The sequence below is a fragment of the Sarcophilus harrisii genome, chromosome 1, assembly GCF_902635505.1.
Source record: "Sarcophilus harrisii chromosome 1, mSarHar1.11, whole genome shotgun sequence".
In the NCBI taxonomy this organism is placed as follows: domain Eukaryota; kingdom Metazoa; phylum Chordata; class Mammalia; order Dasyuromorphia; family Dasyuridae; genus Sarcophilus; species Sarcophilus harrisii.
This window is the reverse complement of record NC_045426.1, coordinates 12,124,876-12,138,894: the sequence shown is the minus strand read 5'-3', so window position 1 is coordinate 12,138,894 and position 14,019 is coordinate 12,124,876. Positions and strand designations below refer to the sequence as shown.

The 14,019-nt window shown below is 41.7% G+C and overlaps 1 protein-coding gene across 1 annotated transcript in view; it reads left to right on the top strand.

Moving 5' to 3' along the window:
- Positions 1–14,019, top strand: part of ERC2 (ELKS/RAB6-interacting/CAST family member 2) — a 981,774-nt gene that overhangs the window by 27,937 nt on the left and 939,818 nt on the right. Inside the window, 1 exon segment of the mRNA XM_031952165.1 lies at positions 3,010–3,807. Within this exon segment, the coding sequence (XP_031808025.1) occupies positions 3,151–3,807 (657 nt within the window). The 5' untranslated portion in view covers positions 3,010–3,150.

The following is a 14,019-nucleotide window of genomic DNA, read 5'->3' as shown; positions in this document are numbered from 1 at the left end:
ATACATTTACATAGTATTCTAAAAGCTTACAAAGGATTTTATAGACATTATCTCATTACATTCTTTCTTGCAACTGCCCTATGGGAATAGGTACTATCTTGTAGTAACAATGTCCTTATTTCACAGATGGGGAAACTGAAGCTTATACAAGTTAAACACTATTCTTGGTACAGAGTAGATACTTGACAAACATGTATCAGTCATTTGGATGACTTGCTTAGGGTCATATAACTATTAACTGTCAGATTGAAAGTCATCTTCCTGGCTTCGTGTCTACCATTCTGTCCACTACATCGCTTCCACTAATAAATACTGTGGTCAATTAAACTGGCTTTGCATTGATTTGCATTTACATAAATGAGTTTCAATGCATAAAACATCCCAATTCTTTAGTTTCTCTCGCTAAATCTCTACCACATTTCTTATTCATTAGTTCCCATTCATTTTGTCTCTCATGTAGTTGTATTTCTGGTATGCTTTGTTCTCTCTCTCTTTTTTTTTTTACTTCACATTATTTCATAAAGGTTGTTCCATTTTTCTCTATATTACTCATTCTTGCTGATCTTAATTGCATTATAGTATTCTGTTACATTAATGGACCATAATTTATGTAATCATTCCTCCATTGTTGGACATTTAAGTTGTGCCTAATTTTTTTTTTCCGTTGCAGTTTCAGCTGATGTTTATATGAAAATCTTTGAAGAGGTATATAATTAGCTCAGGGAACTTGGGGAAGACTTTCTGCAAAACTGTGCCACAGAAAACATTTTGATGAGAGGCAACATGGTGTAGTAAAGAGAATGCTTGACTTGGAGTTGGGATGGGCTGGGTTCAAATCCTGCCTTTGACATTTATTACTTGTGTGACTTTGGGGGTCACTTATGCTTCCCGGATCTCATTCTTCTTATATATTAAATGAAGGGTTGCTGTAGATGACCTTGAAGCTCTAAATCTATGACCATATGTGAAGGAGAAAACACTGATGTGTGAGAGTTGTGGATGTCTTCGATGGCATTGAACTGGGAAGATCTGGGTTTAAATCTGGATTCTAACTTACTGATTCTGTGGATATGGATTTAGCCTCAGTTTCTCTGTCTGTAAAATTAAAATAATTTTACATATGCTAGTTACCTCACAAGCTATTATGGGGAAAAAAACATTTCTTTTGCTGTAAACATTTCTCCTTTTCTCTTTTAAAAACCAGCCATTCTTGGAATTTACTTACTGGCTTATATCAGACACTTGGAAGTGTTAAAGCATTCATGGTCAGGTTTTTACCTTGAGATCCGTTGTCATAATATTTTCATCCTCCCCTCCCCCTTCCCAAGATCTTTAGGTCTGTTCTCAGGTACCACTATTGTCAGAGAGCTGTCCAGAGTGCTGAACTTCTACTTTCTGGTGAAAACTGAAAACTTTGTGGTGGAAGGAAGGAAATGTTCAGGCAGAAAGTGTGAAAGAAGCTAATGCATTATCTTTAAGGCCAATTTTGAAGGAGGGAAATGAAATTACAGAAAATCAGTCTAAGTAATATGAACAGAAGGAGTAAAGAGGACAACCCCATTACTTTGTCTGTTGGATGGGACTTATGGGGTGATTGTTTTGTTATATTCCTCTTCCTTCTCTTCCTCCTCCTCTTCTTCCTCTTCTTCTCTTATGCTAATGGTGATAGTGATCATAGTAGATACTTAATATAGACCTGGAAGGGACTTCAGAATGTGTCTGGTCCAATTGTACTCATTTTACAGATGAGGAAACAGATTCTGAGAGGTAACATCACATGCCCAAGGTCACAGAATGATGACAGAAACATAACTTGAACTCAAGTCCTCTGACTCCAAATCCCCCACTCTTTCCAATGTAGCCTGCTATCTGTGTGGCTGGGTGAGTTACTAACCAGAACTGGAGTAGAAAGTGGACTTTGGGGACAATGGTAGGGATGACTCTCTGAACCTAGGCTTCCTCAGTTTCCTAAGGAGCTTCACAAGACTCCTATACCCCATGGAGAGTCCTTTTTATGCCGAAAATTTGCTTTCAGTAAATAGTTTGAAGAATATTAGTCATATCCAGACTCAAGATTTTGGCTTGAGCCATGTTTTTAAGAGACATTGTAGTGAAGTGGAATAAATTAAAGGCTGGGAGTCAGAAGAACTTGATTCAGATCCTTATTCTGGCATCTCTTGTCTGGTTGGCCATGGACAAATAACCTAAATTTTCTGAGCCTCATTTTTTCCAAACTAGTCTACCCTTTCCCCTACTTCCAAACATCTATAGAAAAGGAGATAAAATCAAAGAGTTAGAGTCTCATAACCCTTCCCAAAAGGTTATGAAAATAGTCCTTTGTAAATGCTAATATCTATAAAAATGTCTGAGCCTGGCCTAATATATAGATTATGGCACTAGAGTTCAGGGTTCTGCTTTAGCTGCATTTTAGCTGTGTAAATGTAAGTCATTTCTCTGAGCCTCCATTTTCTGATCTGAAAAATGGGGATAGTACAGTGCAGTAGACCACTTTATGGGGTAGTATTGAGGATCAACTGAGATAATGTATATAACCTATTTTGCAAACTTAAAAGTTTTCTACCCTTGTGAATCCTTATTATTGTTATTAACATAGCTAAAAAATTGTCATAAGATATATAAAAAACTTAATCAAAACTCTACTCCTGTTAGCCTTGTGTCCTTGTCTGTAAAATGGCAATTTTTCTACTATCTCCATCATAGGACTTCTGAGAAGTAAAGGCTTCCTACCCCTTAAAGTGCTATAGAGATGTGATTTATTTACTATTATTATGACTAGCAGGGTAATCTTGGGCAAATCATATAACCTGGAATGCAGATTTCATTTTCTCATCTGCAAATGAAGATATATTTGCACAACCAACTTCATAAGATTGCCCCAAGGAAAGTGCATTGTAAATAAATTGCTATGGAAATGAATTGTAATATTGTTTAGAGTTTTCAAGTTATTTAATTTTAATTTTCTCTTTCCATTTTCTTTCAACTTTTCAGATCTCTGATGGAAGGCATTTCTTGGTGCAGTTTATGAAAATAATGCAGTGAAAATTTTGGCCAGTTGTGGAAATACTGGCCCAATTCCAAACCCAAGTATAGCATTTCTTATATTCTGTCGTACCTCATATCAGAAGAACCATGTATGGAAGCGCGAGAACAATCAGTAACTTGGAAGGTAGCCCTTCCCGGTCGCCTCGCTTGCCAAGGTCTCCTCGTCTGGGCCACCGGAGAACCAGTAGTGGAGGCGGGGGAGGAACAGGTAAGACGTTGTCCATGGAAAACATCCAGTCCCTTAATGCAGCCTATGCAACATCTGGACCAATGTACTTGAGCGACCATGAGGGGGTTGCCTCTACGACTTTCCCCAAGGGCACCATGACCCTCGGAAGGGCTACGAACCGAGCTGTGTATGGGGGTCGGGTCACAGCGATGGGGAGTAGCCCCAATATTGCATCTGCCGGCCTCTCCCACACCGATGTCCTTTCTTACACTGACCAGCATGGGGGTCTGACCACCTCGTCTCATCATCACCACCACCAAGTTCCTTCCATGTTGAGGCAGGTAAGGGACAGCACCATGCTGGATTTGCAAGCTCAGCTTAAGGAGCTGCAGCGGGAGAATGACCTCCTCCGCAAAGAGCTAGACATCAAGGACAGCAAGCTGGGGTCCTCCATGAACAGCATCAAGACATTTTGGAGCCCTGAACTGAAGAAAGAAAGAGTTCTGCGCAAAGAAGAGGCAGCCCGAATGTCTGTGCTCAAGGAGCAGATGAGGGTCTCCCACGAAGAAAATCAGGTAGGTCGTGTCCAGATTCAAGTTCTACCTTCTCCCACTTCTCCCACCCCATTCTCATCCTTCGGGTTGATTTCTAACAGAGCAGTTGATACTTTGCAGATGCCGGGCTGGAGGACATTTCATGGCCCAAAGACCGTATGTCTACCTTTGAAGAAGCACCAGAAAGGGTGCAAAACTTGGGATGGAAGGGAGGCTGTAGCTATCCTTCCCCTTCTCCAGGATTCTTTTTTTCTTGATGCTGAGGAGGGGGATGGACTCTCTTCATTTCCCAGTTTTGTATGGTAGGTTTTCCCCTTTCAGCAGTAATCTGAATGTGGAGCTGGCCAGCTGTCGGAATGAGATAAACTCATTTTACATCAGAATGAAAGCTTTCTGGTCTTCTCAGAAACGTGGGGGTTGGCCCATGTGATCTCCAAGGTCCCTTTTAGTGCTGCTATTTTAATGATTCTGGGGGATACATTTTCAATGGTGAATTGGTATTAGAGAGTTAGCAGTGTTTCACCAAAGAATGTGGTAGTAGGGTTGGGTTTTAGAAAGCTGATACTAAAGGCAGGTAACTCATTGATCCTCCTCCCCCTACTCCCAACAATGATACCTTTGTGTTCAAGGCACTGCTCTCTGTAGTTTGTCCTCCTCTCTAAGGAAGCCTGGCTTCTTCATTTGGGCTGCAAATAGAACTTGCAGAGGCAAACCTAGGGAGGAGGGGGGTCAAAGTCATTCTGGAAAGTCGTTCGGATATCATAGCCACACCCCAGGGAGAGAAATTATTATTTTGCTATTATTTAACAAGCAATTAAATTAGGATGAAGACCTTTTCTTCTTTATTTCCTCCTCTAGGGCCCAGCCCCCTATAGGTAAGTCAGTCAGTCTCTGAAGGACATGACTGATCGATGAGATGTCCCTAACCCTCTGGGAACACACACCTTGACCTTGGGTGGGATGCCACCCAACTTGGAGACGTTCCTTCTGGTTAAAGTATAAGCAGAATGTAATCTAGGCAGATTCTTGCCTCAAGAAAATGGCCCCATGCTCATACCCCTCCATTGGTGATGGAGCTGATGAAGGACAAAACCAACCAGAGGTTTGGATGGAGATGGCCTGGATTGCTGGAGATGGCTGAGTCGTGAAGCAGCACGTTCTTAGCAGGAGGAACTGAAGACTTCTAGCCTATCTCCTCATTAAAAGTCCACCAATGGGGCTTGATTTTTACTTGTCAGGGGGCAGCCCCTCTTTCCCAAAGTATATTCAGGCTTTCAGCCTCTTTGTTTTATCTTTGTTTATAGAGGGAAACCATTGATCATCAATTTATTAATTATTAGCTAGCCTAATTAACAAATTGATTATTAACCACCTAGAAACTCTGCATCTCAAAGTTTTTCATGTGTTGTACTATCACACAAACTTTGACATCTTCCTATTCCTCGCCTGGATGACAATTATTACTTATGCCTGATCCTTGTTGCATGCTGTCTATTATCTACTAGACTAGACTATCTCTGAGGCCTGTTCCCCACTCTTTGACTTTCTGGTTCCTAGTCCCTGTTCTTTGTTCCCTTTTTCTTACTTTAATGATTGTTTCTAGCTTTCTGAACCACACTCTCTACCTGATTGTATTTGTGTCATTCTCCTTGCTCTCCTTTCCTTCTGTGATGGTTCTGGTCCCAGCTCCAAGAAATTTATTCTCTGCCAGGATATCTCTAGTTTCTTCCTTCCTTCCTTCCTTCCTTCCTTCCTTCCTTCCTTCCTTCCTTCCTTCCTTCCTTCCTTCCTTCCTTCCTTCCTTCCTCCCCTCCTTCTCTCTCTTCCTTCCCTCCTTTCCTTTCCTCCTTCCCTGCTTCCCTCCTTTCCTTTCCTCCTTCCTTCCTTCCTTCCTTCCTTCCTTCCTTCCTTCCTTCCTTCCTTCCTTCCCTCCCTCCCTCCTTCCTTCCTTCCTTCTTTCCTTCTTCCTTCTCTCCTTCCCTTTTTCCCTCCCTCCCTCTCCTTCCCTCCCTCCCTTCCTCCCTCATTCCTTCCTTCCTTCCTTCCTTCCTTCTTTTCTTCCTTCCCTCCTTCCTTCTCCCTCTTTCCTTCCTTTTCTCTCCTTCCTTCCCTTTTCTCCTCTCTCTTGCTCTTTCTCTGTCCTCCCCTGCCCTATTTATCTGTGGAAGTCTTCTAACTGCCGTTTTGTGACTTTGGGACTCAAACTTGGAGATAACCTATTGTGTGAAGTGCTCGTGAAAGATTTTAAACCATTTGAATCCTCTCCCTGGCCCTCCTCTCACCCATAAAGAACCAGGAGGTAAAGATGCATCAGAACTGAAAGGGGAGAGGAATTTTGTGTCTCCATCGGGCCGATGCAATTTATTCAGTCATAAAGCCAGTTCTTTGTGTTGCCTCTCCCCCTAGCTGTGTCCTTTTCTTCCCAAGAGCCCTCCTCTCTAGGAGATTCCCTTTTGTCTTCCTTTCAGTTGCCTCTCAGTTAATCGTGGTCGATTTGGAAAGAGCGCTGGTTTGGGAATCAGAACAGGGCCGTAACCCTGGCTCTGCCATTTATAACTTAGGAGAACTTGAACAAATGGCTTAACATATCTGGGTTTCAGTTTCTGGATCAGCAAAGGGGGGGGGTTGGGCTGAATGGTATCCAAGACCCCTCCCAGCTCTGTAGTCATGATCTTATGACCCTAAGAAGAAACCTTGATAAAATGACAGCTAATTATTGAGGTGTCAGTGCCCAATCTTCCATTGTGGGTTTTTGGCCCATATTTTTGTCAGCTTTTTATCAGTAACCTGGACAAAGGCACAGCAAAGCCCATTGACGCCATTTCAGAAGACCATGGGTGGGCTACCCAATGCATTTCAGGCCAGGCTTGGTGGGCTAGGACTGGGGGCCCAATCTGATAAGATGAACTGGAATGGTGATAGACATAAAATCCCAGTTTAGGTTTTAAAAAACCTCCAACCACTGTTCAAATATAAATTGGGGGATGTGTGGCTAGGCCACAGTTTGTGTGCAGCATTGTTCTGGGAGATAGGATGGGAGAATAGTCAGAAATGATTCTTGCCAACAAGAATTTCTAGCTTGCCTGGGGAAAACAGAAGAGAATATGCTGATGAATTAGAAAATGATGAGGGAGCTGGTTGTTTTCCTGTTCTGTGCCTCAGTCTCTCTTTAGTTCCAGCTTCTGCAAGTTAGAGAAGGTTCACCTACACTGATAAATGCAGACAGAGATGGCCAATCAGATGCCAGCCCTCTTACTTTAGACATGAGAAAGATAAGGCTTAGGGGAGGTAAATGACTTGTCCAAGATCACACAACTAGTCTGATCCCTTGTGACTCAACATCTCTGGGAATCTGTGCATCTTCTTCCTTGACCTTTGGGTGAAAAAGAGACAGAGAAGATGAGGAAGAAGTGAGTTATGCTTGACTTAGGACCTATGGAAGTTTCTCAGGGTTGACCTTTATTTTAGTGGTATGGTGCATGTTTTGCATTCTCCTGCATGAACCTAGGATAGAAGGCAGTATGGGAGAATAGGTAGAATTGGGAATTGGGATGGTCTGGATTCAAGTCCTGCCTCTCAGACAGATGGCTGGATGACTCAGGCAAGTCACCTTGATATGGGCAATACTATATGATGCCAGTCTGTATTGATACAGCAATTTGTTCAGATTAGGCCTGGGAAGCACCAGCCCTAAAGTCAGGAGGACCCAAGTTCAAATCTGGTCTCAGACACTTAGCACTTCCTAGCTGTGTGACTCCTGGCAAGTCCCCAAATGCCTCAGCAAAACAAATCAACAAAAAACAGTTTAGCCTTGGGAGCTCTTAATACTTCCTCCCAAACCATTGTATTATTGCATTTTCTAGGCTTAACCTGCAACCCCCTTCAGAATCACTGTTGTTTAGCACAATGCCTTGCACACAGTAGGTGCTTAATAAATGCTAGTTATTTAACTGACTCAATCTGTTCTCCACATTCCATCTCTGTTCTTTGGGCCTTTGTAAAAGCTGGCTCCCCTGCCTCCCTCATGTCTGCTTCTTAGAATCCTCAGGTACATTTAAAGCTCAGCTTAACTGTTCCCTTCTATGTGAGGTGGTTCCTCATTCTGTACCGCCCTTCCCCCCTTTTCATGCTTTTTCTCCTTCTGGCCCATCCCCACTCCCACTCTAGTCTCTCCCTGAGATTATTTTGTATATATTTTATATTTCCTTTTAGACTGTGTGTAGTTTCTTTTGATAAAATGTAAACTCTTTAAGGGGAGGATTTCTGTGTCTATATTGTATCTATAACTCCTAGAAATGTACTTGCCAAATGGTGGGAGCTTAATTAACAGATACTAATTGATTGATTTATTAGAAAGGGGGTATCTATTTTATAGCCTAAAAGGGCAGTTTTAATTGGGCTGATTGACCTGCCTCATGTGCACTCGAGTAAGGTTATTGTCAAACTATAACCCGGAGCCATGTAAGTGAGTAGCCTGAGGCAGGCCAGGGCTCTGGGGCAGAGCTGGCCATCTCTGGCCTAACACAAATGAAAACAATCTGCTGGAAGTCAGTCTAGATGTGGTCTTTTTTTTTTTTTTGGATGAGTTTTTGCTCCAGTTTCATGCATGATCCATTAATTTCCATTTTGAGCTGGTAATTCAAAATGGCCCTGGCTGGTCGTGTTGACAGATTTCCTTGTTGTCTTGGTTATTCATATGCTATAATTGAATATGACTTTCCTGGCTTGAATTACCCCATTAAAGTCTTTACTTTCTTGTGACTGGCAAGGCATGATTGAGTTTGCAAATTAGATTTTTTTTCCTTTGAGAGATAGTTTCCCTCTCGAGCATCATTTGGAAAGGGGCAGCACAGCTATGTTCTGATAAGAGTGATTGCTTAAAATCACTGGACTGGATAGTGGGTGAGATAACCTTGACGTCCCTCCCAGCCCTAAGTCTGTGAGCTGATGACCCTCTCATTGGAAACTTCTTCCTCTAAGATTTAAGCCACCAGAAATCTGGGGGTCCTCTTTGACCGAGGAACCAAGCATTTGCCATCACAGCACATTAGATTGTAGAGGATTAAAGGTTGTCTCACACCTGGTTATTCTATTTATCCTGGGCATCTCCTCCTTCTGACACTCATTCAACTTTTGAGGAAATGAATGGATTACTGTCAGAATTTTTGTAGCAGCAGAGTCCTTCCTTTCTAGAGCATTGATACAGGGATAGATTTGAAGCTGGGAGACCTGAGTTCAAATACTGACTCTTCCATTAATTCTATCCCTTTCCCAAGTTATTAGCAGAATGTTATTTATGAACCTTAAAGGGATATGCGATACTGGTAGTAATGATACTAATATGACTAGCTGCTATTATTATTATTATTAGTATCATGATGATTTTGTTGGTGCTCATGTTCAGTCAATTCAGTCGTGTCTAACTCCTCGTGACTTCATTTTGGGTTTTCTTGGCCAAGATACTGGAGTGGTTTGCCATTTCTTTCTCTCCAATCCATTTTACAGATGCAGAAACTGAGGTAAACAGGTTAATGATGAGATCCAGGGTCACACGGCTAGTCAGTGTCTGAGGTCAGATTTTGAACTGTGGAAGATGAGTCTTGCTGACTCCTGCCCCAACATTCTACTACAGGGCTGTCCAACATTCTACTACAGGGTTACCCAGCTTAGCTGCATCCTGATACCTGGCTTGGTGGATGGCAAATCTCTTTTTCTCTTTGTCTTTGGTTTCAAATTTATAGAAAATAGATGTAATTTTTCTGGGGGGGGGAGGAGAGCTAGTGGGATTTAGAAAAAGAATTTCTGCCAGAGATGGTCGCTGAACTGAGCCTAATAGGAGCTAGGGATGTCAGGAGACTAAGGAGGAAGGGAGAGCATTTCAGGGACAGCTCAATAGCCTCTTCAGAGCCTTGGAGACAGAGAGAGAATGATGGATTCAGGGAAGAGCCACCTGAATGGGTTGAAAGCATGAGTGGGACCAATGGGAAATCAATCAGGAAAGGGAGGCTGGTCTCAAATGTAGAAGGGCTTTCATTGGGGAGTCCCTACAGGTAGAGTGGAGCTCAGAACTGGGGAGAGCCTCAGACAGGGTGATAATGGGATCACCTTTAGCCCTCAGGTAGATTCTTTGGGCAGCCATGCTGAAGATGGATTCAGGCTAATGAGCAGCTCTTTATCATGTAACTGCTTTCCAATGATTTGCATAATTTGAAGTAGATCCTGGTGTGACGTGGGCCAAGAGATGCTGTTCTCCTTACCAACCATCTCAGAGCTCTGATCATTTCCAATGCAGTGAGCGGTCATAAAATGTGGACATCTGAGGTTTGGGAAAGTCCTTTCTTCATGGTTTATCTCATGGACCCTCACGAGTGCTCTTTGATGGAGGAGAGACAAGGACCCTGACCTTTCCAGTGAGGAAATCCCCTCTCTTAAGAGTGTTTGGTGGTACCCACTCTGCAGCTTAATGCCTTTGAGTTGCCTTAGAATTGGAGTGACTTACCTAGGAGCATGCAGCTAGTCTGTGTCAAAGTCAGGACCTGACCCCAAAGGGCAGCTCTAATGACTCTGGCAGCTGTTTCTCCAATAATATCCACTCCAATCTTATTGATGAGGAAACAGATTAAGTGACCTACTCATGATTGAACAACTAGCAACATAGACAGATTTTAAACCCAGGTCTCCAAGTGTCAAGTACTTTATCTTTATGCAACATCTGGATGAGGGATCCAGATGCATTTGGGATTATGTCCAAGGTTCCTCCCTCCCCAAACTATTTGGCAAGGAGGATCTTCACCTCTTCCAAGATGTGCCCAGTGAATGGTGGTGATGTGGGGACCATGCCTCCAGTGAATCAAAAGAATAGAGAAAAGGGGCAGGAATCATAGGGGAGACCATGGTACTAGGGAGAACTTATTGGTGGCAGAGGTGGTGGGCGTAACAGCAGTGGTGGTGGCAGGTATCTGAGAAATGGCTGGCTACCTAGCTGATGAAAGGAAAACCTCCTCATGAAGGACCTAGTTATTCTTTGTTCCTATGAGAGGCTGTGAGCTTGTATATCTTTCCTTGCAGTTCAAAGCACATTGTACATGTCCACTTTATTCATATTTATTCACACATACCAAATTGCCTACAGAAAACTTTCTGGCAGAAATATCACCAGAAGTGCTGGCTAAGCGGGACTCAGATGAGGGAGGGATTAAAAATTCAAGAACAAAAATAATAATATCTGAAAAGCAATATAAGATCAAGGTTCTTGGCAAATGTAGGCTGATTCCGATAAAAGGGAGCAATCAATTAAAAAAAAAACCTCTAGAGTTTAAACCTTCTTCGAGTAGCAAATTCAGGCCCCAATCTTTGTTTAGGCTTGGGAGTTAACTTAGAAGTTAATTTTAAGAGAAATGAGTACATGTATCATCTTCATGGATGGGTTGAGAAGAGGGTTAGAAAGAGGTTAGGGAGCTGTCCTTGGTACCATAAAGGCTCATATCCTGTGTGTCATCAGGCATGTGACTTAAGCTTTCAGTGCCCCAGGAACTTCCTGAGAATTAAAGATGAGTGACCGAGTGCTATTGATGGACTGACTTCCGGACTGGGAAGTGCCCATTTCAATAAAATCATAAATCTAGTCCACCCTCCCCCCAACAAAATGGTTGACTTGTTTATACCCTTCTTGACTTCCTTGCTTCATTGGATACTTAACATTGTCTTTTGGATATCTTTAACTTCTGATTTATTATGCATTTCTGGGGCAGCTGGAGATACAAAAGATAAAGTACTAAATCTGAAGTCAGGAAGATTCATGAACAGGAGTTTAAATTCTGGTCTCAGACACTTACTGTGTAATCTTGGGCAAGTCATTTTATTCTGTTTGCCTGATTTTTTTCATCTGTAAAATGAGTTGGAGAAGGAGATCACTCCAATATCTACGCCAAGAAATCCAAATGGGGTCATGGAGAGCTGGACATGATTGAAGCTACTAAACAACAAGCTATGTCTTCTGATACCTTTATGAAAGGGTCTCTGCCTCATCCCCTAATTATAATCATCTTAGATTTTATTTTCTCAACATCAAATCTTCTCTGAGGCAAGATAAGGAGAACTGGATTGGGAATCAGTGGGTCTGATTTCAGATTCCTCAGCTCTGCCACTTACTATGTATCTTTGGGCCCTAGTTTCCTCATCTCTAAAATGAAAGGGTGGACTTAAAGTCCTGGGAAGTCCCTTTTAGCTCTGTTTATTGCATGAGCTCAGCTTAGTTTGAATTCTTCCCTCTATGCCCATGATCCTCAGTCTGTCTTCAGCTCTAGCTGGAAGTTTCTCCAGCATCCCCAGTTCAGTACAGTCCAAGCCCTAGTCATCTGTCTCTCTCAACTTTGCCTTTCCTTCTTGGCATTAGTTTTCATATTAATGACAGGACCATTCTCCAAGGCTCAGAACAATGGAGTCTTTTTTGGCTGTTCTCTGCACATCTGGAGTGGTCTCTTTTGTCTGATTACAGCTCTTCAACATCTCACATCTCCCCTTACCCTTTCTATTCTCACCTTATTTATGACTTCTCATCTTTACTTTCTCACTTGTATTTTTTCTTTGAGCTCATCCCACCTCATCTGCCTTTTGCTGATGAGATTTATTTTTCTAATTAACAACCTTGAGCATCTCTCTTATGCTCAGCAACTGTCAGTGGTTCATTCTTTCTTCCTAAATGACTTAGCCTGATATTCAGAAACCTTCACTGTCTAAAATGAATTCTCTGTTCTTCTCTGATCTCATATTTTGTACCTTTGTGTATCTTGAGAGGTCATGTTTGATGTTTTTCATCCCCTAAACATCCTGCAGATGTCCTGCCTCTAAACCTTGAGGTTTACACCATTTCTTGTGCCTTGGAGGCCCCAATTCCACCTCCCCGACCTCTTGAGATTTATGGAAAGGTACAACAAGTACGCAGAAAAATCAGCTCAAAGCATATGAGAAATACATGCACTGAGGATTAGGAAAGGATTCCTTCAAAGCTTACATCTAAATCCATGTCTTCTCTGAAGCCTTCCTTCCTTCCTTCAAACATTGGGGGAGGGGAGATTATAATTTTTCTCTTCTAAAAGCAATGTTATCTTTGCTTTTAGAGCAATATGAGAGCAAAAGGGAAAGAGAAAGAGGAAAAAATTTGCCCTCACTTGAAAGACAGTGAACTCCTTTTATCCAGGGACACCTTAAATTCCTTTTCTAGAGAAGATGGGAAAAATAACTTTTTTTCATGTTTGAAGCCAGGTGATGATTTCTTGTGTCCAATGTAAAAAGATTTGAAGAAAATTATTGATTGTTGTCATGGAGGCCAAATGGATCCATGGCTCAGAAATGGCTTCTAGTTAGGCTGAGAATTAGCTGTTTGTATTCTATTACTAAACTTTCTGATAGTCATTTCCAGAATTTTTCTAGAAATATTTACTTAGTAGGGAAAATATATATTCTTCTATACTGAAATTGTAGGGGTTTAAATGACTTTTATTTTCTCAGTTCCATTTCCTCTTTTGTTATTCTTCTTTCCTTTACCTTCCTTATCTCCTCCTCCTCCTTTCTGGCTTTTCCCCCTTTCTCTGCAACTCTTATTCTTCCCTTTCCCCTTCTCTTTTCTTCCCTTTCTCATTCCCTTCCCTGCCCCACTTTTTTCTATTTCCCTCTCCATGGTGCTGATCAACCTTAAATCTTTTATCTGAAGAACAACCCAGTTAAGTTCAGAGTAGCTTTCTGCCAGGCTGTCCACAGACTCATCAGTTTTTTGGCTAGAACTACTCTTAAATACCATCTCCCTTGAGGTAGGGAGTTTGTCCTCTACATTGGTGGAAGGACAATGAAATCGCTGATTTCCAAAACATTTAAAAAAATTTTTTTTTAATTTGTGTTCCTTTTTTATTTTTACGTCATTCTCAATTCTTAGTCTATCTTCCCTGCCCTCTTCATTTTCTCTCTCAGGGAGGCATCCCTTGTAACAAGGAATATAAAAGCAACATAATAAGCCCAACCAGCGTTTTAATGACTATGTCTGGCATTATGATTCTTTAAGTTTTGAGGGACTTATGTTTCTGGAGTGGGGCTTAGTTTTTAAATCTTGGGAGTATCAAAGGAAATCCTAGAGAATACTAAAGATTCAAAACAAATGACTAAGACAAAAACAAACAAAACCAGCCCTTAATGGAATTGGAATTATCTGGCTTCACTGTCTATACTGATTTATTAACT